The sequence below is a fragment of the Harpia harpyja genome, chromosome 9 (assembly GCF_026419915.1).
Source record: "Harpia harpyja isolate bHarHar1 chromosome 9, bHarHar1 primary haplotype, whole genome shotgun sequence".
NCBI lineage: Eukaryota > Metazoa > Chordata > Aves > Accipitriformes > Accipitridae > Harpia > Harpia harpyja.
In genome coordinates this window covers 47208675-47235372 of record NC_068948.1, presented here as the reverse complement: position 1 = coordinate 47235372, position 26698 = coordinate 47208675, and the positions used below count along the sequence as shown (strand labels likewise).

The following is a 26698-nucleotide window of genomic DNA, read 5'->3' as shown; positions in this document are numbered from 1 at the left end:
CCCCGGTGCGCCACGGGAAGGGCTGGGGGCGCAGGGCCGCTCTGCAGGCAGCGCTGCACCCACGGGTGGGGGGTTGCTAAAAGCTGTCGCGAAAGGCTGCGCCGGGACGCCCCCGCGGGGGAGCGGCCGGGTGACACCGTGGCCGCTCGGGGAGTGCGACCCCCCGCCGGGCCAGGCACGAGCTCTGCGGTCCGGCACCGGCACCGGCACGGGCGCGGGCGGGCCTCCCGCGGCAGCTCCCCTGGGCTCCGTGTGGGCGGGGGGAAGCCCGGACACTCGGGGCGGGACACGGCGCGGCGGCTCGGTTCGGCTCGGCTCGGCTCGGCTCCACGGGGCCGGCGCCGGCACCGGGACACCCCCACCCTCCTCCGGCGGCGGCGGCCACGGGGACGGTGCTGCCCCCGCGCGAGGGTGGGCGGGGCCGGGGCGGGGTCGGACGGGGTGGAGCCAGGCGGGGCGGGGCGGGGGGCGGACCGTCCCGCCCGGCGCGCAGAGCCAATGGCGGCGGGGGGCGCGTGGGTGGGCGGAGCCGGCGGGGCGGGGCGGGGCGGTGGGAATCGGCGGGCGGCGGCGGCGCTGCCGGGAGCGCGGGCGGGCCGGGCCGGGCCGGGTCGGAGCGGAGCGGAGAGGAGAGGAGAGGAGCGGGGCCGAGCCGAGCCGAGCCGAGCGCGGGGGTCGCGCCCTCTCGTCCGCCCTTTGTTGTCTCGGCCGCCGCCGAGCCCCCGGCCGGCAGCAGCGGCGGGCCCCGGCGGCGGGGCGGGCGGCCGGGCGGGATGTCCCAGGAGAATCTGCTCGGCATGGACGAGGGAGCGCTGCGGAAGCTGGTGAGTCCCCGCGGCGGGCGGGCCGGGGCACGGAGCGGGCTGGCCACAGCCTTTGCTCGCTTGTGGCGGCTCCCGAGGGGGCGGGTGGGTGCGTGTGTGCCCGGCGGTGCCCCGGCCCCGGTGTCCCGCCACGGGAGGGGGGGAGGTGGTGGCTGTCCGAGGCGCGGGCAGAGCGGGCAGCCGGGCTGGCTCCAGGGGCTGAGCGGTAGCGCGGGCCCGTCGGCGCCTCCGCGGGTGCTGGAGCTGCCGCTGCCCCTCGGCCTGGGGGGGTGAGCGGGGCCGCTGGCAAGGAGCTGGTGCAGTGCGTGGGGGGGGTCCCGGGCAAGCAGCACCTGGAGGGGCCCGATCTGGCCTTGGTCGGAGCTCTGGACACGGGTGAGCACCCGTCCTGCCCCAGCGACTCCAGACACTCCGGCCGTGCTGCTTTGGCCACACTCGGCCCTTCGCTCGCACCAGCGCTCAGGCTGTAATGTGTCCGTCGGCTCCATCTCCTTGGCCGGTGGCTCCCGCCTGAGACGTTTCCTGCTGCCGGCTCAGTTACCTGCTCACCGCTCTCCCGGTGCCGGCTGCCGTCTGGCCCGGGCCTCGGCTTGGTGCCAGGGGCAGCTCCCCAGGCTCTGCGCCCGCTGGAGCGACATCCGAGTCACATCCCTGCTCCGTTTGTTCCCGCGGGGAGTAAGAGCCGGAGCCGACCGCTGGCATCGTGGCTGCCGGGGCCAGGTGGGCTCGTGGGGGACGAGCCTCTGTGTCCCAAAGGTGGGACTCCGGGTGCTGGGCTCGGACCTGCTCAGCCAGGGCTGTTGTGCCAGGAAGCCCTACAAACTGCTTTGGGCAGCCCTGCCGCCTCCCCTCCAGCCCCGGGGCACCGCAGGCTCGGGGCTGGGGGTTTGCTGGGTGCCCCGGGGGCCTGGGTGCGGGGTGGCCCGGGACGGCGCTGGGGAATGCTTCCAGCAGGAAGCTGAGTCAGCCGGGAAGGCACGTCTGCGGGAACAGGAAAGAGTCGGGGTGCCGCGGCACCGGCGCCACGCCGTGGGCAGGGGGTCGGCACGGGGGCCGCGCTGCCCTGCCAGAGCCTCCTGACGTGCCGTCCTCAGCCTGCTCTGGGTGACAACGCGCAGACCTGCCCGTTGTTCGTGGGCTGAGGAGCCCGCCGCTCTCCCTGGGGTGACGTTGGGGCCAACGGAGGGCCCTGGAGGCGTGGGGATGGGTGGTCTGGGTTTACTCCCTGTCCTGCCAGTGCTCCGGCTCTGCCATGTCCCAGCTGAGGTCTCTGGGCTGAGACAGAGCCCCGGGAGCGGTGGTGGGGTGGGTGCCAGCTCTGTGGTGCAGCTGGGTCTCCAGCCAGCCTGGGGAGGTGGGTCTTACCCGCACGGCAAGCGCCGCTTCTCTCCGGGGCTTTGTCTTTGACCCGCTGGGGCTTTGTATCCCCAGAGCACCCTGCTCGGGTCTCCCTGTGCCTGTGCGGTGCGGGCTGGGGAAAGCCTGCTCTGAGCTGACGTGAGGCAGGGAAGGAATTATTTTTCTTTCTGGTTAGGTTTTGGCTCCGCTCAGCTGGAAGAGGATTAGCCCATATAAGGGAAAACTGCCTCTCCCACCGCTTCCTCCCTGCTCCTCAACTCTCCCCAGCCCTCGGCTCTGGGCTGCTTCTCCTCCCTTCTCCCAGCAAGTGAGACCTTGGCAGCAGCGTGTGACATCCCTGAGGGCCCTGGAAGAAGGAGGCTGGGGGACGTGAGCAGGTCCCTTGGTGGGACCATTGCTGTCCTGGCTGGGCTGGGAGCTGCTCGGGAGCCTCTGTCCCCCATCTCCCTCCTGTAGTCATCCACGTGCTTCCCTCCCAGCTGCCTGCTGGTATCCCAGTCCTGGGGAGGCCAGTTGGGATGAACTTGTGGTGCAGTGTGAAGGTGACCAAGGGCTTGGAGAAGCCTGGGGAGGGAGCTGTGGGGAATGGGGTGGGTGCTGCTGCAGGGTGGCCCTTAGATGGGTGTCTGGAAGCAGGGGGTTATTTGAATGCTTGGGGCTTTGCTGGGCTGCTGGCCCTGGGCTGGGGAATGCTTCCCTCTCCCAGCCCCTCCAGATCTCAGCCTGGTTAATTAGACAGACAGGATGCAAATCCCCTTGCAGGCAGAGGCAGGGCAGGCTTGAGCTAGGAAAGTCATGGCCATGAGGTCCCCTTCTTACACCTGGTCGCCTTTGGGAAGGGCTTCAATGGCCCCAAGGAGCGTTGCATCCCTGCCATGTCCCTGTCACCCAGCTGTCCTTCCTGCTTTCCTCTGCCTGGGAGGCAGCCACGCTCTCCATGGTTCCTTCCAAAGGTGACAGCAAAGCTTGGGGCTGCAGGAGGTGCTTGATGTGCCTGGCTCTTGTACCCCGAGCGGTTTCCCTGTGGCCGGGCTCCAGCCTCTCAATTGCTCTGTGCTCAGCTGCCCCAGGGAGCTGGATGGATGCAGGGCTAATTATGGCCCTCCCGGAGGATCTGCCAGCCGTGCTGGGGCTCTGAACACTGCTGTGCTTGGGCATCATCGGGAAAGCAGCCCACGGGTGCCTTGCCAGCACCCTTTTCACAAAGCCACTTTGTGTGTGTGCTGAGGCAGGCGTTTGCTCATAACCATTAATTTGCTGCTGGCTGGGCAGGGCTGGTGGGGCCCTGGCATGTGCTGATCCCTGGGCCTGCCTGTGCCAGCAGGGTTGGGCCCATAGGCCCCTTCCCACCCCCTGGCTCCAGCGGTGGTTTCCAGCATGCTCCCCCTCGCCGCTGGCCACGGAGCTTCCAAAGCCACTCATTTGCCTCATCCCGGCTCCCTGCTGACGTGGGCTTGGGATGAGGCTCTTTCTCCTGCCCTGCTGCTGTTTCTCCTGCGGGGAGAAGCCTTCTGGGACCTGGGTGCGGGCCAGGTCCCAGCTGGAGCATCCTGGGCAGGGCAGATGCTGGAGCTGGTGGGTGGGTGTCACGCAGCACAAGGGTACCGGGGTGTCCCCTGCTCTGGTGTGTGCAGGGCTGGTGTCCCTTCATGTCCCCCCTTTCCCAGCAGTTCTGGCTCCTGCAGCTGCTGCTCCCTCCGTCGCCCTGACCCGGCTGCTGGGGCCGAGCCAGGCACCACCAGCAGCTTATTTAGGGAAGGGCTGGGACCTCGGCTTCCCAGCATGTGGTGGAGGAGTGTTTTTCTGTCCTCAAGGCTTTTGTGTGGCTGTGGGGAGAGCCAGGCTTGCCATGGGGCCTCCACCTCCAGCCCCTCGTTTTGGGCTGGACCAGGCTCCATCACTCCCCCAGCCCATCGCTGCCACGCCGTGAACAGCAGAGCTGGGCTTCCCGACTGGCCAGGGTGGCCACTGTCCCTGCTGGAACAGCAGGCGTGAAAGGCCCCGTCTAGGTGCCTTTGTCCTGGCAGCCAGCGTCCTGGCCTGCAGCAGCATCCCCAGGGTGCAGGCAGCCGCAGCGTGGATGGGAAATGGGAGGCCCGTGTGGACGGACGGGCTGGTTTCCTCCCCAACATCCCCCTGCCCTGGCAGCGCAGCAGCTCCTGCTCTTCCCAGCTGCTTCCCTGCCCTTGTGCCAGGGGAGGTAACAGCTCCGGATAAGAGCCCGGGGGGGGCTGCAGCGCCCAGCCCTGGGCAGCAGGCAGACGCTCGCGCTGCTGCAGGATGCGATAAGCGGCTGCAGCGTGCCGGGAGGGATGGCACTGCCAGCCGGCCTGCTGGGGGCTGCCAGGTTGGGAGGGAGCAGCCCAGCTTCAGGCGGCTGCCCCCAAGGTTGCGTGCATTTTCAGCACCAGGCTGGCCAGGGGGAGCTGCCCTGGGGGTCGTCAGTTGCGGCTGCCGAGCATTCTGCTGCGGTCTTCCCAGCTGGGGAAGGATAATGCTCCCGGCTGGGCTTCGAGGCCTGCAGGGGCTGGAGGACCACAATTTTGGCTGCTGCTGGGGTGGTACGTGGCTGCTCTGTGCCTGCTGGCTTCACTGGGATGGAAATATCCTCCCCTGGTCTCCAAACCCCGAGCAGGGAGGGCAAAGGGCGATGGCTTTGCTGGGGGCTCTGTGCAGGGGGGTTTCTGTATGCGAGTGGTGGTTTGGGGCTCTCGGCGCTGCTCAGCCAGTGTCCAACTGAGGGACCAACCCTGGATTCCCACTGCAGCGGAACCTGAAGAGCCCGGATGGGTGGCCTGGCGGTGGCCCGTGGGACTGGAAGGGAGGGGACTGATGCTCTTGTCCCGTGGTGCAGCCGCGGCCGCTCCCAGCATGCCGGGCTTGATGCTGATGGCAGCTGCTGTGGGTCACGGGGTTTATTTTTAACGAGCTCCATGGGAAATTGCCTCCTGGGTTCCCAGCACCGGGTCAGTCCCGACATCCCACAGCAGGACAGTGGGGCTATGCCTGCCCTGGCTGGCCTTTCCCCACGGATACAGCTGCCTTCTACTCCCCTTCAGCACGGGGGGGGGGGGGGCTGTGTACGGCCCCCTCAAAGCACTTGGGCCGGTGGCAGGGCTGGGGCTGTGGACCTGATCTGGAAGAGAGGAAGCAGCTCTGAGTGCCCATGCTAGGTCCTGGCGGGTGGCCTTGGGTGGGCTGAGTAGCACCCATGAGATGTTCATGGGGGGGTTGTGGGGGGGGGTCGTGGCCATGATTCCCACATACAGAGGGTTGCACTTTGATTTAGGACAGATCCCGTTCACGGATTTGGCTCCAAGAGCCGCCTGCTGTGCCCTAGCACTGGGTGAGGGTGGGGAGGGCTGCAGGGGGGGCTGGGGGGGACCCCTCGTCGGTGTGATGCTGGGACCCTCCCAACCAGCACCTCCTGAGGGCCGTGGGGCTGGGGGGGGGAACAGACTCTGCTGTCCCCCTCTGCTGCTGGAGGGGCTGGCGTGGGCAGGAGGGCTTGTCCCTGTGCTGGTGGCATGGGGTGGCAGGGCTGCAGTGAACCGACCCTTGGGGGCTGCACGGACCACCGATGGGCATTCATGCCGTGCGCCCTTGTCTCCTTGCCCCTCACATGCCTGGAGGTCTCAGTGCCAGCATGGCAGCCCCTCGCCATGGCTGATCCCAGCATCCCGCTCCCGGGGGGGGGGGGGGGGGGGGGGCATGCACGCTCCCCGCGGGGCCTGGCAGTGCCGGGCAGCGTGTGCCATGTGCGTGGGCACCGCCAGACAGACGGACCCATTGTATGGCGCGTGGGCAGCCCGCGGCAGCCCGGCGGAGGGCGGTACCAGGGCTGAGCCAAGGGGCCACAGCGGCCGGAGCCGGTGCTGAGCCCTGTCCCGTCACACCCAGCTGGAGGCAACGCTGGACCTGGCCGAGCGGCGCCGCATCCGCTCGGCCATCAGGGAGCTGCAGCGGCAGGAGCTGGAGCGGGACGAGGAGGCGCTGGCATCCAAGCGCTTTCGCCCGGAGCGCGGCAGTCACCGACAGGACGACAAGGAGAACTGGCCTCGGTGAGTCTGGCCTGGGGCTGGGGTCCCGTGCACCCCCCGCCTCTGCCCCAGGAGACGGCGGCTTCGAGGCCCAGCCCCACTGTGGCTTGGACAGATTTGGGTTTGTGCGAGGGTGGGAGCAGCCTGGCGCCGAGCAGCTTGGCGCGTGGCGGGGGCCATTGCCTGATTTTGCCGGCTGCCCACGAGGCACTTTGCTCCCGAGCGCCCACGGCAGCTCCCGGCTGGCCACTCTCGCCCCCGCGCAGGTCCCGGCGCCTGGAGGAGGAGCAGCAGGCAGCCCTGGCCGCCTTGTCCCAGCAGCTTGAAGCCATCACAGACGTGGAGGAGCTGACAAAACTGGTGAGCGACCGTGTGCCGGGGCTGACCGTGTGCCGGGGCGACCCTGCTTCTCTACTGGGTGTTTCCCTCTTGCAGCTGCGGGCGGCGGGCGAGTACGAGGAGCGCAAGCTGATCCGAGCTGCCATCCGCAAGCTGCGGGCTGAGGAGATTGAAGGTGAGGCACCATTCCTGTGTCCCGGAGTGGCTACCACGGAGAGCCTGGAATGTGGGCAGCTCCTTCCGAAACGCCACCTTTGCTCCCATCCAGCTGCAGCCCTGGCTGGGAACGTGCAGAGCAGCCGGAGGGACGGCAGTGAGCCCCACGCTATGCCTGGGGATGTGAAAAGCAACCGGAGGGATGATGCTGAAACGCCAGCCCTGGCTGGGAGCGGGAAGAGCAGCCAGAGGTGCGATACTGAGCTGCCAGCCCTGGCCGGGAGCGAGGAGAGCCGTGGCGAGGGCAGTACCGAGCCCCTGGCCACAGCCAGGAGTGGGGAGAGCAGGCAGCAGGATGATGCAGAGCAGCTGACGCTGGCTGGGCTGGAGGAGAGCAGCTGCGGGGGGGCTGCAGAGCAGCCCCCTGCCCAGGAGCACAAAGGCTCAGCGGTGAGTGTGCAGGGTGCTGCTGGGGAGATGGGACCACCAAAGACCTCCTCGCCTTCCTTCCCAAGGGCTCCTGTGCCAGCCTCTCTGGGGCACAAACCCCCGGGCATGCTGGGCTCGCTCACCCGAGGGGACTGGGGCAGGTGGAGCTGGGGTCTCTGGGGACGTGGCCCAGCTGTGCCTGTGTCACCAGTGGTGAGCTGGGGCTGGGGGCTCAGGCCTGGGTGCCCCTGGGCTTCTCCCCAAGGATGAAGCCTGGGCACAAGTGCTGTGGGTGAGGGGGTCTGCGGGGCCCCTCAGTGCACTTGGTGCACCCCTCCGTGCCGCGGCTCTGTGGGGATGGTGCTCTTTGGAGGCAATGGCCACTTGTGCTGCCTGCAGCAGCTGCCTACATCAGTCCCCTTGCACAGGCAGAAATGTTGATCCCCCTGTCCCCCTCCCTGTGCTCGTTGTTCCTGCTGTCCCTCGAGGGGCTGGGGCTCACTCTGGAGCAAGGCTGGTGCCCACCACCCATGGTAGGTGGCCGGTCGAAGGATGAGCTGGTGGGCAGGGCTGGAAGGAACGGGCACAAGCCTGGGTTTTCTGCACAGTGGAGGTGACCTTGCGGGTGACTATGGCTTTCGTGGCGGTAGGAGGTCCCTGCAGAGACACCATGTGGAGTTGCCCTTTGGGAGAGAGGGTGGGGAAGGGAGAAGCAGTGGTTATAACCACAGCCGAGCGGGAAGGCGTGGGTCCCTGCATCCGCCTCTGTGCAGCCCAGCTTCCCCCTCCACCTGCCCCGGGGCCATGGCAAGAGGCTGCAGGGGGGACATGGCCCTGTGCCACCTTTCAGCACTGTCTGCCTTCCCCATCCGGCTGTGCTGGCACGCTGCCCCCGTCCCGGCCGTGCTGGGACATCTCCCAATCAGCTGATGGGGCTGTCCCACTCTGTCCGGCTGATGACTCCAAACCCGAGGCCATTTCCCTGGAACAACGGCTGCAGTGGCACCTGGGTTTGGGTCCTGGTTCCCCTGTGCTCCCTCGGGGTACGGGCCCCTCTCCGCCTCCCCCCACCCTGGAGTCATGTCAGCACCTGGAGCCTGTGGTGCTCCTAGAGGCACTGGCACCCTGTGCCTTGGCCGGTGACACCAGGACACCCCGTCCCTGCTCAGGTGCGTGTCAGGGACGCGCCTGTCACCTGCACGTGGTCCTGTGCCCAGAGCATCCCATCGTTTGCCAAGCAGAACTGCCAGTGCTGTGGGCAGGGACAGGGTGATGCAAAACTGGGTGCTCCCTGCCTTAGAGAGCCCTGAGGTGCCTGGGCTGGGTGGCAGGAGGGGACAGGGGCACTGGGCAGAGGCTGTCCTCTCCTCCCACCTCCTGGCATCCATGCTGGACAAGGCTGGTGTAGCTGTGGCAGAGGCCACAGAGGGACCCAAGAGCCAGCTCCTTGCTCCATGCCCTGGTGCTTATCAGCCCCACGGAGAGGGGTGCAGGGAGCCCCAGGGCTGCGCAGGGTTTGGGCCCCCCCCTTCAATAAACACAGCATCCCTCTCCTTGCCTGGGGGAGGCAGTGGGGTGTGGGGACACTTGTCCCCCTGCCAGCCTCCTGCAGTGACCCCTGTGCAGGGGGTGGCTTGTCTATCCCTGGCAGCATGCAGGCAGGGACATGGGTGGCATGGGCAGAGGCCACAGCCTGCGGCATGTCCCTGGCCGGGTGGCAGGGATGGGACGGGGTGACCCAGTCAAAGACTGGCCCTGCTCTCACCCCCTGCTCTCCTCAGGCCCACGAGCAAGATGACATGGTGGAGCAGGAGCATGTCCTGGCTGGGATGCAGGAGCTATGCAGCCGGCAGGCGGGAGACCCCCAGAAACCCAGCGCCCAGGGTGAGTCCCCACGAATGCCGGAGGCAAAGCCCTGTCCGGCTGCGTGCCTGGGGCCAGAGCAGCACCAGGGCCAGCTGCGGGCAAGGGCGGGAGGATGGAGGGCAGCACGGCATGTCCCAAAGGTGTGGGCAGGGGAGCCGGGCGCCTGCTGGGGCCGCAGGAGCAGGGATGCTCTGCAGGCAGCCGCAGGCTTCCCCCATGTGGAGTCCCTTCTCCCTCCTGCAGCTGTGGTCTCGGGGACCCTCGTGGTCGTGGAGCTGCAGCCGGCCCCAGAGCCCGGTCCGGAGCCCGAAGATGGTGGCAAGGAGGTGGAGCGGGGCCAGCTGTGGTCCCCGGGCGCTGCCCAGCCCAAGGGGCAGCACCAGGCAGCCTGGAAGGAAGGCAGCGTGGGCAGCCCTGCCACCACCCAAGATCCCGGTGGGGGACAAAGCCACCGGGTGGAGCCGCCCCCCCCCAGGCCAGCCCAGTGCTGGCAGCCAGGTACAGAACTGGTGACGTGGGCTGGGGCCGACACTGCCCTCTTTGCCACGGGCTGGCGGTCCCGTGGGTGAAGGCGGCTTGATGGGGTGGTGGGGTGCATGTGGCCCCCCCCAGCTGACTGCTTTGCACCTTTCCCTTCCTGCAGCTTGGTGTTGGGGTGCAAAGCCAGGTGCCGGAGCCAGCCGGGAGGCGTGGGGAGCCACCAGCGGGTAAGTGCAGCCCCATGGGGAGGGAGCGCTGGGGCCGTGGCCCCCCTCTCTCCCCCCCTCCAAGCTGGGCAGTGCTGCCCCAGGGGGCCCCCACTGCCCCCTTGCCCTGCGGGATGCGCGTCCCAGCGGCGTGGGGAAGGATGTCAGCCCTGGGGATGTGACTTAAGCCCACACGGGCTGGGGCAGGAATGTGAGGGCAGGACGTGGCCAGGCCAAGGGCCATCCCCAGCTGGTGGCCATTTGCCACCCGGCCGTGCGGTGGCGGTGCCTGCCCCAGCTGGGTGCCGGGGGAGCAGGGTGCCAGCAGGCTGTTTACCAGTCCCCCAGCTCCAGGCCGGGCGGCAGCAGGGCCATGAAAGGGAATCGGTGCCGGCAGCAAACCCCGGCCTTTTGCATTCTTTGTCCCAATAAGGCTGGGAGCCGTGCGCCTGCTGGCCCCGACCCCCCCCGGGGCCACGCTCGCTGGCCCGGCCGCGGCCCAGCACCCAACCAGGTCCTCCCTGCAGCCTTGAGGGATAGCGGTGGCCAGCAGCTGCCCTCTTCCTACTGCTGGGAAAACTGTCCCCGTGGCTGTGCTGGGAGGAAACGGGTGTGAAAAAACCAGAAAGCAGCTCTCTGCCCCCAGCGTCAGGGTTCCCGCTCGGAGCCACCCTTGCAGGTGGAGGTCCCCTCCTTCCGAGAAGCCCCGGGGGGCTGCTGGCTCCTGGGAAGGCAGATACGCTGGGGAGATGCTTTGAGGTGGTGGGTTGCATCGTGGCACAGCCCCGGGGCAGAGGGAAGTGTGCAGGACCTGACCCCCCTTGCCTCACCTGGGGGGCTCAAACCTGGGTGCTGGGGAAAGGCTGAGCCTCCCCACTTGGGCATCGGAACACTGCCTGTTCAGTGCCTGCCTGCACCCTGGGTGCTCCTCGGGTGGGGGCTGAGCCACTGGGCCCCCTCGCCCTCCTCTCCAGAGGCGATGCTGGGCTGGCCCCGCTATGCCAGGGCCTGGTGGGTGCAGGGGTGATCCCGATCTTTTGGCACAGACCCTGGGTACCACTCGCTGCCCTGCCGGGGTGCGGGTAGCCCAATCTCTGCCTTGCCCTCCTCTGCGGCATGGTTTGGCACTGCAGGGCAGAGCCAGCTGCCTGGGGTGCAGAGCAGCCTGCAAGTGCTGGTGGATTTTGGCGCTATGCTCTGAGGAGTGTGGGGTGGCAGGGAGGGGGACCCCAGGGTGCAGTGCTTGGGGGCTTGGGGTGGGGTGCGGCAACAGCACCCTGTGCCACATTCACCCTTGCATATCTGGCCTGTCCCTTCCCAAGTGGCAGTGCCCACCCAGGATGTAGCGGGGACCCCGGCTCGCCTGAACACTCACCGGTGGGAGCAAGTGCCCTCCTCCACGCGCCCGGCTGGTCGCACAGGTAAGGTCCCAGCGGCGGCTGCCTCCACTCTCTCTGCTTCCTAGTGGCAGGAGGTTCCTCGGGCAGGCGCGGAGCTCTGCGGTGGCGGGATGCTGCGGGATGCAGCTGGCTGCTGGCTGCCCACCGACCCGCTTTCTTGCCCCCCCCCCCGCCCAGCATCCATTCTTCCCCACTGGTGCGCACAAGCAGCCAGGCCCCAGCAGAAGCAGGGGGGCAGAAGCTTTGAAGGGCTGCGGCCACCCCGGGGTGGGCAGCGTGCGTGGCAGGGCATCCGGAGGGGTTGCATGTGTGGTGGGGTCTCCGGGGGGGGGGCAGCATGCATCGTGTGGGCACCACGGAGGGCTGCATGCGTGGCAGGGTACCGAGGGGAGGGTGGCATGGTGCGGGCACCCCGGGGGGCAGCATGCATGGTGGGGCAGGCGGGGCAGCGTGCATCGTAGAGGGCACCCCGGGGGGCTGCACGCATCGGGGCGGGGGCGGGCCGGGGGGCGCAGCGTGCGTGGCGGGAGCGCCCGGGGGTCGCCGCAGCCCCGGTGACCCCACGGCGCCTGTCCCCCTCCCCGCAGAGCCGGGCCCTGCCGGGCCCCCGCTGCGGGCCGCCTCGGTGCGGGAGCGCGCCCAGCGCTTCACCCCGGCGGGCCCGGGGCCGGCCCCCAGCACGGCGGCGGCGGCGGCGGGCGGCCCGGCGGGGGCGGGCGGCGCGGGGGGGCGGGCCGGGCCCGGCCAATGGCAGCGGGGGCCCCGCACGGCCCCGCCGGGGCCCGCTCAAAACGCGCGGGGCGGCGGCGGCGGAGGCGCAGAGCAGCGTCCGGCCCCGGCCCCGGTCCCCGCCGGCGCCCGCCCCGGCCTCGACGGCATGAAGACCTGCTTCACCATCGAGATCAAGGATGGGCGAGTGCAGCCCCTTGCGCCCCGCGTCGTGGCCGCCCCCGGCAGCCAGCGGGCAGGTGGGCAGCAGGCGGGAACGGCGGGCAGCATGGGCAGCGCGGGCAGGGGTACGCGTCGGGGCAGGGGGTGGCGTGAGGAAGATGGGTGGCGCGGGCGGGTGGCGTCCGTTGGGAGGCTGCGTGGGGCAGGCGGGCACCGTGGGGATGATGGGCACGAGTGGGCGTCGCTCGGGGAGGTGGGGCTGGGAAAGGCGGGCAGGTGGTGGGCACCGGCAGGGCCGTCAGCACCGTGGGACTGTGCTCCCGATGGGATGACGTGCACGGTCAGGCGGTGGAGCAAATGGGTGCCAGTGGGCAGCTGGGCGCTGACAGGGTGGTGGGCGCTAGTGAGCAGGTGGAAACCAGCAGGCAGATGGGCAGCAGTGGGCAGGTGGGTAGCGGTAGGCCAGGCAGGCACTGACGGGACGCGTCAGCAGCAGCAGTGGCATTTGGGTGCTGGCGGCCCCAGAGGCAGAGCGTGGGCACTGCCAGAGGAACAGAGGCCATGGGCAGGAGCGTGCCTGGCAGCCCTCACCCTTTGGGCAGGGATGCTTAGCCTGCCCAGGGCATCTCAGTACCGGGAGGCCATCCGGCCCTGCAGGCTGTCCCCATCCTCGCTCTCCTGCCATGCTCATGCCCGGGGTCCTTCTCCAACCCCCTGCCCTATCCCCACAGTGCTGCCCCATTCTCTGCCCCACATTCATGGTCTGTCCCCACTGATCTGCTGGTCCAGGGGAGTCCATGGTGTCCTGCTCCGTCCCATCCCCACTGCTGTGTGGTGTCTGATCCAGCCCTGCCCCTGATGCAGCCCTGCCTGCCTGCAGACATGGCTGGCTTAGGGTGCTCCTGGGGCCATCCCTCGCGCCAGGGGGTCTTGGCTCCAGCTGGAGCGCTGCGGAAAGTGCCCTTCCTTGGCGAGGAGGATGAGCCAGGGTGGCAAGGGGGGCCTGGCTTCCTCGTCCCTTGGCTGTCCCCAGAGCCCCTCCCCTGTGCCAGACCTCAGTGCCCACCGCTGAGGCAGGATGCGTGCAGCAGCTAGGCAGCCCAGCAGGAGCCGCTCCCCAGGTGCAGGGCTGAGCCTGCCGGGCTGGGGCAAACCCCGCATGCCTCTTGATCCCCTTGCAGAGGTGACCCTGGGGCTGCGGAGCACCCCCATCCGCATCACCACCGTCCCCAGCAGCGGCAGCAGCGTCTGCAGCATCAGCAGCATCAGCAGCAATGTCACCAAGGTGAGTGCCCAGAAGGGCTGGGTGCCATGGGGCCGTGCCCCACTTGGGCATGGCCTGGGGGCTCCTGGGCTTGGGATGGGGAGCGATGATCAAGGTGGGTGGGTTGGTGCTGGCAGCATGGTCCAGAGGCTCTGGCTGGTTTTTTGGTTTTGGTTTTTTTGGGTTTTTTTGGTTTTTTTGTGGTTTTTTTTTTTACAAAGAGACCCTGGGGTCTATGCATGGAGGCACAGCCCCAGCCATGTGAGCACCCTGGACCTTGCCACCGTGTATGCCAACACTTGGGGGCTGGGGGGGAAGTGGGCTGGAAGCTTTTTGTGGGTCTCCCTCTGTTTTAAATACCTTTTAGGGTGGCAGCAGCTCAGGGAGTAACCCATTGCCACCCACCCCTCTGTTTTCCCTCCTGGGAACGGACCTTGACTGTGGTGCTGGGGAGCCTGCCCGGGGAGGGCTCCCCAAGGGTCTCTGACCCACTCTGGAGCTGCGGGCTGGGGTTCTGCCTCCTCCTGCTTTGCAATCCCAAGCCAACGACACAGCAGCAGCCCCCGCCCGCCTGGCCCGGGAGGGATTCTTGGGTACGACTGGGAAAAAGAAGAAAAAATCCCTCTGCTCTGTTTTGGGGGGGAGAGCGGGACGCAGCGCTCCCCAGGTGCTGGGGGTGGCGGGGCTGGGTGCGCACAGGAGGCAGCCCCGCGCGCGCAGCCCTTCAAGTGCTTTTATCTGCTCCTGGCCATCTAGGGTAATGCGAGGCGCTCGCGCACACGGCCTTGGCAGGAGCTGGGATGTCAACTGCAGCGCTGCTGCGTCGCTCGTGGCCCTGCACGCGCCCAGCTGCCTCTGCGGGCATGGCACCACTGGTGGCCATAGCACCGCTGGTGGCCATGGCACCGCTGGCTCGCTCCGTCCTCGGCTCAGCCCTTGCCGGCATGAAGCAGGCAGTGCCCACAGCCTGGCAGGGCTGCCCTCAAACGCTGCCTGCGCTAGGTGGCAGGTCCGGCTGCCCACAGGCAGCTTGCTGCCTGCAGAGGGGTGACTTGCCCGCACTAATGCGCTTGGGCGGGCTTGGCCCGAGCAGCCCGTCAGCTCTCATTAAGGTATTAGCGGCGCTGGCCGGCAGGGTCGGGGGCTTGGGACCCATCGGCTGCCCGGCAGGAGACGCAGCCTCCAGGTGTGCTCCCCGTGGGCAGGGAGGAGGAGGAGGAGGCGGCAGTGGTGCCGGCAGCCCCGCCAGGTAGGGCTTGGTTGGAGGGACCGGTGGGGTGCAGGGGTCTGGGGACAGTGATGGTGGCTGCTGCAGCATGTCCTCTTGCTGGTGGGGTGCTGCCTGTGCCCGCTGCGCAGGGACCTGCTCCCCCTGGGGCATCCATCAGGCAGCACAGGGGGGACGGGGGGCCCCAAAAGTCACGGCTGGTGGTGGAGGCCCTCCAGCCGGCACCAGCCTGGGGCCGGAGATGTCGGTGGGTGCGTTGTGGGTGATGCCAGCCAGGAGCGGGAGGGCACTCGGGCAAAAGGGTGCGTGGGTGGTCCCCGGCCCTGGAAGCGCACCCAGCGCGGCGACAGTCTGGGGCTGATCCCACATGGGGCCTCCACCCCACCCGCCGTGCCGCACGGCCCCCCCCAGGCTGGCGTCGCAGGCAACTGGCAGCCGCCCCGGGGCTGGGGGGCCGCTCGGCAGGCCTCCCCCTTGCCGAGCCACCTGGTCCCGGGGCTGGAAACGCTGCCAAGTGTCGGCGCTTGCCTCGGCACCCCTGCGCGGGACCCCCGGCCACTGTGACAAGAATAGCCCAGCGGGCTCGGAGCCGGGCCAGGCCGGCCTCCAGCCGGGGGTGGTGCCCCCCGGCGCCCCTATAAAGGGCAGAGGACAGCTGAGCGGGGCTCGCCGCGGCGCCTGCCGGCACCGGCGCTGCCGCCATGCCGGGGGTCAGCCTGGAGGGGCTGGCGCAGGCCGGGGCGGCCGAGCTGGCAGAGCTGCGGCGGGAGCTGGGGGCTTTCCGGGGGGCCGTGGAGGGGCGGCTGGAGCAGGCGCTGCGGCGGGTGCAGCCCCTGGCACTGGCGCTCCGGGCGCTGGAGGAAGAGCACCTGGAGCTGCGGGCAGAGCTGGCGCGCCTGGGCCGCCGCCTCGACCTGCTGGTGCTGCGGCTGGGGCCGCGGGACCCCCCCGGGGAGGACCTCAGCACCCTCTTCCTGGAAGCGCAGGACCCTTGTGCCCACTTCGAGGGCACCGAGGAACCCGGCGGCCCCGTGGCCCATCCGCCCGCTTTCTCCAGCACGCGCCAGCAACCGGCCCCGCGCCTCTCCCGGAGCAACAGCGGTGTGAGTGTGGGCTGCCCTGCCCCACGGCAGCGCCTGGCGGGGGGGGGTGGGAGGGTGGCACCGGCCCGCGGGGCTCCTGGCGGCCCTGGGGGTGTCTGGAGCTAAGGCGAAGCTCCTGGCGTGACGTGGGACCGTGGCTGCGGTGCGCGGGCAGCGCAGCGTCGCTGGGATCTGCCACCATTTGGGCTCGCTGCTGCGGGGGGCAGACGGCGCCTGTCTGCTCCGCATTGCCGGCATGCCGGCCGGGTGGGCAGGATGCAGGCAGCTGTCCTGCCCCCGCCTGCGCACAGCAGCGGCGAGGCGCAGGTGGTGGCACGGGCGCGTGTGGCCGGCATCACCTCCCGCCGGTGGCTTTGCCATGGGCCGGGTGCCAGGCCGGGGCGGCGGGTCGCAGGATGCAGGATGGGGCCAGGTGTGTGTCAGAGCTGCTCCAGCCCCACACCAGCACCTCCTCTCTGCTGCCTCCGTGCCCTATTCCGGGCCTGGCCCACTGCCTGCCGCGCATTGCTGGGGGGTCGTGCTGAAAGGGACTTGGCGTCCTGGCTTTGCTCCGGCGGGGGCCGAGCTGGCCTAGATACTGAGCGGGGATGCGGGGGAGGCTCTTGATCTCCTGCAACAAGCTCTTTTCTCCGCTAAGTCCTTTAATTCCCTGGAAATCCCTTGTGCTGCTAACGGTGCACGCTGGCCTTGCCAGCACCTTTCCCGCTGCTGGGCACCAGGCACTGCCCAGCCTGGAGCACCCGGGCAGTCCCTGCCTGCTGGAGGGCCCCGGCAGCCTGTGGTGATTGGGGAGTGGGGAATATTTGGGGACGTTTTGGCAGCCAGGCTGGGAGCAGGTCGGAGACTGCCAGGCCCTCCCGGGGCAGGGGGTGCTGCAGGGGGGAAATGTCCTGCTCCCCTGCCTGCCTTGGTCGCCACAGATGCCCACGACATCCCACCGGCTGCGAGTTCTTGCGCCACATGTGGCACGTCTTCTCCAGGGTCCTTGCTGCCCGTGGCACTGGGCAAGTGTCAGGGCGGTGGGGGGCTTGGACGCTGAGCAGCATGGTGGCAGAGGGGTGGCCAAGCTGGCGGGGGCTCAGTTGCACAGTGCTGTCCTTGTAGATGGAGCCGGAGACAGTGGAACAGCCACAGGCGCCTAGGCTGGAGCCGGAGCTGCCCAACGGCATGGAGAAGGTCCAGGCGAGGGAGCTGGAGAGAAGGAGCAAGCTGAACATCGAGGAGCTGAACAGGATTGAGGATGAGGATGTTCTGGATAAGATGGTACCTCCTCAGCTGCCAGGCTCCTGGGGGAAGACAAGGGGACCCCGAGCTGGTGGCAGAGGGGTGATGCTGACCCCCACCTCTTCCTGCAGCTGGATCGGACGACGGACTTTGAGGAGCGGCGACTGATCCGAAATGCCATGCGGGAGCTGCGCCAGCGCAAGCGAGGTACCTGGGGACGGTGACCCCCACAGGGGTCGGGACTCTGGCAGTGGTGTTGCAGGTGGAGCCAGCAGAGTGCTGGAGTGGGGCTGTCCAGCTGTGGTAAAGCAGGAGGGTGCGTTGGGTCTTCTGCTGCACCCCTGGCTGTGCTAAGCTGAGGATATCGTCCTTCCCACAAGCCAGTTCTGGACCGTCAGCAGCTGGCAGGACCCCCCATGTGGCAGGGACCGTGCCCGCCGACCCTGCCTCTTGCTGCTGACACCCTTTTCCGCCTGTGTTTGCAGACCAGCGGGAGAAGGAGCGGGACCAGCGGCTGCAGGAGATGAGGAGCCAGGCTGCAGCGGGGAGGGCCAGCCATGCCACAGAGACCACCACCACGCAGAGCACCCAGTCGGCCGACGGCTTGGCACACAGCACCGTCACCAAGACAGAGCGTCTCGTCCAGTCTAGTATGGGCTGTGGGAGCGCAGGGCTCACTTGCCTAGCATGGCCAGTGTGCTGACCCTTCAGGAGGCTGTGCAGAGTCTTTCCCAGCGCTCTGCCACCACAGCTTCTCTCTGCCACTCTCACTGCTTGTCCTGGCTCTGGCTTGACCGCACTGGGAGCAGGACTGTGGTTCGGGGCTGAGTTTTGCTGCATCTCCTCTGCCTCGTCCAGAGCCTGCCTGGGGATCTTTAAGGGATTTGCTCTGGCGACTTGCCGCCCAATCCTCCGCCCCGTCGGGGTGGCAGGGGCCTTGTCTGTACCTCGGGCCTGTCTCCTGTCCCCTACACCTCTACTCTCCCAGTCCCTGGGTGGCTCAAGCTGAGAGTCACTGCAGAGGGCTGAGGGATGCTCCAGCTCCCCGCTCCTTTGCACTGGCCTCTTTGCTCTGCCTGTGGGGAGCACGTGCCATCTGTCCCCCCTCTGCCTGCCCTGGCCATGGCTCTGCCACCTGGGGCTTCTCCCTGTGCGCTACATGGATGTGAGGGTGCTTGGCAGCAGTGGGTGTCTGTGGGTGCCGCTGCCCTTGGCCCCAGCTGATCCCCCGTTGCCTTGCCGCCTGCAGGTGATGGCACCAAGACCTCCCGTACCACAACCATGGAGTCAAGTTACGTGAAGAGATCGGACAGTAAGAGTTTTTGCTGCCCTTTCCCCACAGGATCTTCTGGGCGCAACCTCAAGGGCATGGCTGCTGCAGAGCCATCTGTGCCCGTGGCACGGGCAGAGCCTCCCACCTGCCTGGTGCCACTTCCCTCGGTGCCTGCCCAAGGCCTCTCTCTTTCTCTCTCTCTGCAGATGGCAACAGCACGCTTGTTCAAACCAAATCATCCTATAGCTCCTCTTCCAAGAAGACGGGCAGGTGAGTGGCGGTGCATCCCCCGGGCCAGCCCCAAGCAGTCCCTGTCAGCCATCTGCTTGCACAAACCCTCTCTGCCCAGCTTGTGGTGTCCCTGTGCGGGGACGTCCCCAAAGCCTCCTGGTCCTGGGGCACACACTCTGTCTCCAGCAGTCCCCATGGGTCCCTCCATGGGCCTGGAGATGTGTCTGCCAGCTGGGGACCTTAAGCCACCTCCCTTCTGTCCTTGGGATGTGGAGCTCTCCAAAGCACCAGGGCTGGGAATAGGGTAAGGCCACCACATGCCCTTCCCCGGGCTGCCCGCAGCCCCCCTTAGCTTTGTCTGTCTCTCTCCCAGCATCTTTGACCGTGAAGACGAGAGTACCTCCAGGCAGAGCAGCCTGGCCGCGCTGGAGCGGCGCCAGGCTGAGAAGAAGAAGGAGCTGATGAAAGCTCAGAGCTTGCCCAAGACATCCGCCTCGCAGGCTCGCAAGGCCATGATGGAGAAGCTGCAGAAGGAGGGTGGGAGGTGAGGCTGGGCCAGGGGCAGGCTGGCCGGGGTGGCAAGCGCCACATGAATAACACCCCGTGTCTTCTGCTGCAGCTTGCCAAACCCTGCAGTGGCGCGCACCACCGTGCAGCGCTCCTCCAGCTTCGGCGTGCCCAACGCCAACAGCATCAAGCAGATGTTGCTGGACTGGTGCAGAGCCAAGACCCGGGGCTACGAGGTGAGTGCCACCTCCTCTCCCCATCCCCAGGGCCAGTTGCTCTGCCCCTCGGTAACTCTCCCGCCCTCACAGCACGTGGACATCCAGAACTTCTCATCCAGCTGGAGCGATGGCATGGCCTTCTGCGCCTTGGTCCACAACTTCTTCCCCGAGGCATTTGACTACAGCCAGCTGACGCCCCAGAACCGCCGCCACAACTTCGAGGTGGCCTTCTCCTCCGCAGAGTATGTAGCTCTCGTGCCATCACGTGGGCTTGGGGCGGCTCGGGGCAGCTCTCCCGCTCGCTGCCCGGGGCGAGGAGGGACACAGGCAGGGGTGATGGTGCTGGAGGTGGGCGCCCGTCAGCATCGCTCCCCCCTTGTCGTGCAACAGGGTTTGGACACCGGGGGGGGGGGAAAGCAGTGGCTGCATCAGAGCCACAAGAGGCCAGCGCAGCCCAGTCTGGCATGGCAAGGGTGGGCGCGGGGGTCTGGGCTTCCTGGGTGTGGGGCAGAGCACCCAAAGGCAGGGCAGCGGCTCCCCAAGCTTGCCCGGCCACAGGCAGTACGTCCTATCCCTGGGGAGCGGGGTTTGTCCGTGCCAGGCGCCTCCTTTCACGGTCGTAGGGGCTCAAACACCGTCGCAGCTTCTCCAGTCTCTTCCCTTCCCCTGTTGCTTCTGGTTTTCCTGGGTGCTGAGAGACGGGAGCGCGTCCAGCTGGAGGGCTGGCAGCCAGCCCCTCTCTCCTTCCTTCTGTCTCTCTCCCACCCGCTCCTCCTCCCCTCCAGCACCCTGCCCAGGGGCAGGGCCGGGCAGGTGGGGGTCCCATCCTGGCCGGTGCCCGGGGCGGTGGCATGAGCTGGGAGCTCCCGTGAGGTCCCTGAGTGCCGCAGGGCAGTTCGGTGGAGCGAGAAGGGGGCAGTGTGCCTGGCTCTTGGCGCTCCTGGTAATGGACTTTTTGCCTTAATTGGGGAACCGGTGCGTGGACTTGAGAGCGCCATCGATCTCTCCAGCCTGGAAGCCAGGTGGCCTCTCGTCCTTCCTCTTCCTCCTCCTCCAGCTCTTGTGAGCATCTTCTCCCGAGCTTCCTGCACCAGGGCTGTGCCGTGCAGTTCCAAGCGGAGCTGGGCAGGAGGGCTGGGCTTGAGCCCCCCCCATCCTCCCGGCGGGTCTATATAGGAGCTATATAGAGCGCTGCTCCGCTCTGGAACCTGCTCCCCGAGCACCCGGCGCGCCAGAACACTTCACTCCTCCTCCTCTGCCTCCGTCTGTCCTTCCCTCTGGACCTCACGCCTCTCCACGCCGCTCACCCGCCCTCCCCCTCCCTTGCTTGTGCCCCCCCAAATCTCACTGAATGGCCTTGGCGCGGTGGTGCCTGGAGCCCTCCTGCCCCTGCATCGCGCACCCCCGGAGCATGCAAGAGCAGAGCAGCATCTGCCTGGGGGAGGGACGGGAACTGCATTGATCCGTGTCTCTTGTTTTCTCTCTTCCTCCCCTCCCCGACTGGGCTGCGGTCACTGGCTTGCCCCTCTCTCTCCCTGCCCCCAGGAAGCACGCGGACTGTCCGCAGTTGCTGGACGTGGAGGACATGGTCCGGATGCGCGAGCCAGATTGGAAGTGTGTGTACACATACATTCAGGAATTCTATCGCTGCCTGGTCCAGAAGGGGCTGGTAAAAACCAAAAAGTCGTAGCCCATTTTCACCCCCCTGGGAGCGATGGTGAGAACCTTCCCCTCCAAATATCTGCCCGCACCCCACCACCGCCGCTTGGCCGGGGAGCGGCCGCCGTGGCTGGGGAAGAGGCTGGGGGATGCTGGTGGGCGAGGGGCGAGTCCTGGTGGTGTCGGCCAGCGGGGCCAAGCTGTGGCCAAGACAGGGGTGGAGGTGGCCAGCTGGCCTTCCAGAATAGCACCTATGGGGATTTGGGGAGGGGTGGACTGTGTCACCCTGGGGGGGCTCTTGGCTCTCCAGCCACAGCCAGGGCAGTAGTGGGAACAGAGCTGCCACAGCTCTTCCCTCCCTGCTGGCTGAGGCTGACCCAGGGCATTATCTGCTGGGGACACCGCTCTGGATGCTCTGCAGCAGCATGAGCTGAGCAGTGCTGGAGCCCCCCCTTCCCCGGGATGCCCAAGTGTCACTGCTTGTATTTGCTGCCTCCTTCCCCCCGCCCTGGCGTGTGCGGGGGCTGCTGGACCCGGCTGGGGGGGGTGGGGACGGACACACGACAGGGGGGTGCTGCAGCCACTGCTGCGGGGCCAGGCGTGGGCGATGGTGCCTTGCCCGTGAGGTGCTCCCTGCTCATATATGGGCAAGAGTGGGGAGCCTGGAAAGCGTGACTCAAGGCTTGGGTCCTGCCTCGTCTTGCAGTGTTTGTGCCTGTCTTCAGGGGCATCCCAGCTGGCGCTGGAGCCACTGCTCCCCGGGCTCTGTGCGGCACCAGCACACCGGGGCCCAAACAATGGCTTTATAAGGGCAGAGCCGCTCTCCTTGTGCTGCCGTTGCTTTGCCATCACCCCCTGAGCTGGGGTGGGTGGCGGGGGGGCTCCGGACCTCAGGCGGGGGCTTTCCCAAGGCCCTGAGCACGGCCTCCTCCTTCCCCAGAGCGGCCGAATCACGAGGTAGGGCCGGTGATGGCCAGGCTGTGGGCTCGCAGCCCATCGACTCCGGCGCAGCAGAGGCCCCGTGGGAGAGCTGGGACAGTGGAGTGCAGGAGCAGGGTCCTGGCAGAGCCCTGGGCTCTCCTTGGCCCTGGTGCTCCCCAGGGGGCTAGCACCAGCTGGGGGGTCCCTCCTTGGCTCTACTGGCTGGGGTGGGCTGTGCTGGGAGGGGGGCGAGGCATGCAGCAGGGTTACTGCAGCCGAGGGAGATGGGGGAAAGGGTGGTGGTGGGTGGCAGCTTGGGCTTTGGACCCTCCTTGTGCTCAGAGCTGCCCAGTGTACCCTGCCATTGGGGCAGAGCCCCTGCCAGGGGGTGGCCCCAGCGCCAGAGCAGCTGGGCCAGCCATGGCATCAGTGGGGGCTGCCAGTTCACACCAAGCAGCCCACAGGTGACGGCACATCCCCTGCCCCGGGCGCTCGTGGCTACATCGGCCATTAGCAGCAGCAGCCTGGGGGGCTCCAGCGCTGTCTGTCCCCGGCGGGTGCTGGCAGCTGCCCCACTGCCTGGACGGGGTGCAGGGACCTCGGCAGGTTGCTTTTGTGTCCCTCCCCCCCCAGCAGAAAGGCAAGAGGATGGAGGCGGCCAGTTCCCCTCTGTGGCCAGCCTGGCTGTCGCAGTGACTACCCCAACCATGGTGGCCAGCCCCCTCAAGCTGGACACCCCCCCCCCCGGCTGCCCAGGGAGCCCCAGCTTGGGGAGAGGGGTGGCACCTGCAGCCCAGGGAACTGGGTGGGTTGTGTGGGCAGAGTGAGGGCAGGGCTGCCACTCCGCCGAAGGGGCAGCAGCAGAGCTGAGGATGGGGGGACAGCCATAGCCGCTCTGCAAGGGCCCCCCCCCCCCCCCCGGTTGGCAGCTGCTGGAGCAGGGCCATGCACAGACCCCAGCTCCGCACCAGGGCCTAGGTGGGGAGGTGGCAGGCACAGGCCAGTGCTGAGCTGGTTGAAGCCGGGCAGTGCCCACCCCACCAGTGGTGCTGTGCTGTGCCTGGGGCAGCCATCCCCCCCGGGCTCCAGTCCAGGGTGAGTGTGGGAACCGGGCTGGCAGAGCTGATGGGAAGCAGGAGAGCAGGGCCAGGGCTTGCAGCAGGACTGATGGGCAGCATGTGCCCAGTTCTGCCCTGCCTTTCCCTGGACCACCTGGTGGGGTTCAGGGTGTGGGCACGGCACAGCACAGACACATGCGGGCGGGCAGGCAGGTCTCCCTACAGTGCACCAGCATCAGCTGGAGGAGGAGGAGGGTGGGCACAGCCTGAGCAGGGCGTACCTGCTGGCACCAAGAGCTGGGGCAGAGAGCAGCAGGATGGCAACGGGTGCAGGCAGGCAGGCAGCCCCTGTTGCAGGCAGCACGTGCTCTTCCCAGCGCCAGGAGCAGCAGGACTGTGGGTACCGAGGGGCGGGCAGGAGCTGAGCGGGGCTGAGGGGAGTGGTGCCCAGTGCCAGCAGGCCCTGGGTGGTGTGGGTCCCCTGTCCCAGCCCCTGCGGCGGGGCAGCCTGCCTGGGGCCGTGCTGAGGGCTGTGTCTCCGCAGGACGCTGGTGGACTGCGTGCCCCTGGTGGAGGTGGAAGACATGATGATCATGGGGAAGAAGCCGGACTCCAAGTGCGTCTTCACCTACGTGCAGTCCCTCTACAACCACCTGCGTCGCCACGAGTTGCGCATGCGGCAGAAAGAGTGCTAGAGCCTGCCCTGCCCGCCACCCCCTGCCCTCAGGGCTGCCGGCGGGCAGGGGAGCTGCCTGCCCCTGGAGCGTCCAGGGGAGCCACAGGACCGGCGCTGGGGACGAGGGGGCTCTGCCACCGGGGCAGCCCCGTGCCTCTGCCTTGCTGGAGCTCCCTCTGCCCCAGCTGGCTGCGGGCTGACCCCGTGGGCAGGGCCAGGCAGGCGCTGCCAGGGATGCTCCGCGGCTTGGCTTGCCTCCTGCGCTCCAGCGTGTTAAGTTATTTGTTCTCCGGGAGTTGTTTGTTCCACGGGCAGCGTCCCTGCATCCCTAGGGAGGCCTGGGCACGGCTGCGCCCTCGAGCCCGGGGCTTGCATGGGTCGTGCAGCTCAGCCTGGGTCGCGGGGCATCCCACAGGCAGTGTGCCCACAAGCGGTTCTCCTTGGCCCCCTGTGGGGAAGCCCCTCTGCCCACCACAGGCCCTGCTTGGTGCCACCTCCCTGGGGATGGCTCCACAGCCCCGTGCTGACACCCTGCTTCCCACCGCGCACATGCACCCTGGGGCGCTTCCACACTGGGGGGCTGCAGCACCCGTGTGCTGGGGAGCGGGCGGGAAGGTGAGGAGTCCCGGGCGGGCAAGGGGCCCGAGGAGTGAGCCGGGACAGCAGCCCCCGCTCTCCTCCCCAGCTCAGGGCACCACGTGCTCAGCACCACTCGCCCCTCCATCACCATCTCTACACCCGAGTTGACACGTGTACCAACACCAGCCAGACAATAAAGGTTTATTCTATAGGGTGATGCCTCTGCCTCAGGTCCTTTTTCCCAGCTGTACCGCTGCTTCATGCCACCAGCGCAGCGCACGTCACGGCGCCCGGGAGGGTGCTGGCAGCTCCGCCTGCTCCTTGACCCCTCTGCCTGCAGGCCCACTGCTCACCCAGCTCAGGGGGAGATGCAGGGCATGTGCTGCTCCTCCTGCTCAGGGACAATGCCCCGAGCTGAGGAGCACCATCAGCATCCCACCCTGACCAAGGGGCTGTTGGTTCACTGCCCCCCGCCGCCCCCAGGCCTGGCACGGTGAGAAGACCTCATGCTGCTGCAGAGGGTGCGTCGAGCCAGGTCTGCAGCCAGCGCAGCTGCGCCCTGCTCCCTTACCCGGCCAAGGGACAGATGTGCCTGCCAGGCCAGCGCAGTCATTGGGCTTTGGCTCAGTGCTGCAGGACCCACTCGTGGGCTTGCACCCATCCCCCTGCGCCCTGCGAGAGCAGCTCATCCCAAGCCATGGTGCCCCATCCATCCATGGATCCAACACGCCAGGGAGGGGGGTGGCACAGGAACAGCACGGTTGGTCCGTGGGATGGTTTGTCAGCTCATCAGCAGTGGCTGTGACCCTGCTGTCCCCTCCCACCTCTGTGAGCGTTATGGGGCACCCAGCTACTCCCAGCACCCAGTACAGAACAGGGTGGGATGCACCCCACCGAGCCTTCCCTGGAAAGATGACACGGTGCAGCCAATTGTACGCATGGGCTTTACTGGTGGCTCGATACGAGACAACCCTGGTGGGGTGTAAAGCCATACCCCCCCGGGGGCAGCTCTCCTACCTCCGGGACTCAGCACATCTACCCTCAGCACCTGGGGCTTTCTGCTGAGGGTTTCATCCTGTCCCACTCAGGTAGGATACTGCTGCCCAGTGCCGGGAGTCAGCTAAACCCTGGGGCACGGCAAGGGAGCGCAAAGAACACTGCTCCTCCCAACCAGCCAGGGATGCCAGGCTGCAGGTCAGGGAGGGCAATGACAGGCATGTGGACATCCAGAATGCCCACAATGCCCAGGAAGCCCCTGCTCAAGGCCGGAGCTGCTCAGGGCATTGTCGGGGCAGAGGCCGCACAGCACCAAGCAACAGCGGGGGCACCTTCATCACCCCACGGCAGCGTCCCCAGCTGCTGTGACACTCGTGTTCCCACATGCTGGGGACCGGCCGCAGGACCCTCTCCCAAGCACGGCACCCCTCGCTAGAGGTCTGGGTGTTCTCCCTCATCACGTTCGCGTGGGGTCTTGCCATTGGCAGCAGGAACTTGCAGGGGTGGCAGGGTGGACAGAGGCCTGGCAGGGGCAAACTGGAACTCCTCAGGCACGGGGGCATCAGGCGTCTCCTTGCGGTAGAAGCCCAGCTCCTGCAGCAGCTGGTTGATCTCCTCCCGGGTCATGTCACTCAGGGGGATTCTCTGCACGCAGACAGGGATTGCAGCCTGGCGCCTGTGGGGCACCGACCACCCCAGACCCTGCTGCGGCAGCAGGTGCCACGCTGCCCACTCACCTCCAGCTCCTCGTATCGGTGGCTGAGGAGCACAAGTTCAGGGTCAGCACCGGGCAGATGCTTCATCTCCAGGTTGTGGCTGGGCAGTGCGTTAAGGAGCGGACAGTACTGGGCAGGCCCATGCAGCCCCCCATCCCATCCTGTCACATCCCATTCCCTCCCATCCCGTCCCGTTCTGTGCCCCATCCCCTCCCGTTCTGTCCCATCCCGTCTCATCCTCCATTGCATCCCATCCTACCCTGTCCCATCCCGTCCCCCAACCATCCCGCCCTCCACCCCTCGTCCAGTCCCATCCTCCACCTCATCCCACCCCTCAGCCCACCCCAACCTCCATCCCCTCCCACCCCTCATCCCGTCTCACCCCCGTCCTCCATCCCATCCCGCCCAGCCCTGTCCCGTCCCTCCCCGTCCCACACCCCGTCCCCCGCCGCCCACCCCGGTACCGAGCACTACCCGCCGAGCGGGGCCGGCGGGTACTAGAGGGGGATGTCCTGCCTGACGAAGGCCTTCACCTGCGGGCAGAGGGGGCGGCCCGGCTCGGCTCAGCGGCGGGGCGGCCCCGGCCCCGGCCCCGGCCCCGGCCCCGGCCCCGGCCCCGGTCCCCCCGGCGGCACCTACCTCTTTCAGGCGGTTCAGCCGTCACCCGCCGCAGGTCTGCGGGAGCAGACAGCCCGTCACCCCCGACGGCGTCCCCGGTGTCCCCGCACCCCCCGCCCGCCCCGCGCTCACCTCCACCTTGCCCCGGGCCAGGTCCCGCAGCTCGGCCCCGCGGAGCCGGGGGGGTCCCGGGCCGCCCTCCACCGCCAGCGCCGCCGCCGCCGCCGCCACCAGCAGCGACAGCGCCCGCAGCATCCCGCCACCACCGCCGCCGCCGCCGCCGCCGCCGCCACGTCACACCCCGCGCGCGCGCGCCGGCTGCCCCGCCCCGGCGGGCACGGGCGCGCGCACGCACAGGGCGAGCCGCCGCGGCACGCGCACACGGCCCGCAACCGGCGGCAAACGCGCCGCGCGCAGGCACGGCGCGAGCGCGCACA

General features: G+C 68.1%; 2 protein-coding genes across 2 annotated transcripts; one reads left to right on the top strand and one right to left on the bottom strand.

The window, feature by feature from the left end:
- Window positions 1-653: 653 nt before the first annotated feature.
- On the top strand, window positions 654-24148 carry SMTN (smoothelin). Its single transcript, XM_052795952.1, is given in 21 exon segments — window positions 654-824; window positions 6084-6244; window positions 6490-6583; window positions 6659-6737; window positions 6831-7168; window positions 8929-9031; window positions 9257-9474; window positions 9476-9511; window positions 9657-9720; window positions 11022-11120; window positions 11687-12067; window positions 13172-13275; window positions 16690-16848; window positions 16941-17016; window positions 17295-17459; window positions 18059-18121; window positions 18289-18352; window positions 18687-18857; window positions 18933-19056; window positions 19129-19280; window positions 23221-24148. Coding segments are annotated over 21 exon segments (2853 nt in total). The 5' UTR covers window positions 654-773; the 3' UTR covers window positions 23372-24148.
- Window positions 24149-24861: 713 nt separating this feature from the next.
- Window positions 24862-26545, bottom strand: SELENOM (selenoprotein M). Its single transcript, XM_052795968.1, has 5 exons — window positions 26394-26545; window positions 26283-26318; window positions 26142-26176; window positions 25665-25743; window positions 24862-25572 (listed from the first exon to the last, which is right to left on the bottom strand). The coding sequence occupies exons 1-5, from the start codon at window positions 26514-26516 to the stop codon at window positions 25360-25362; spliced, it is 486 nt and encodes a 161-aa protein (XP_052651928.1). The 5' UTR covers window positions 26517-26545; the 3' UTR covers window positions 24862-25359.
- Between the last annotated feature and the right edge of the window lie 153 nt (window positions 26546-26698).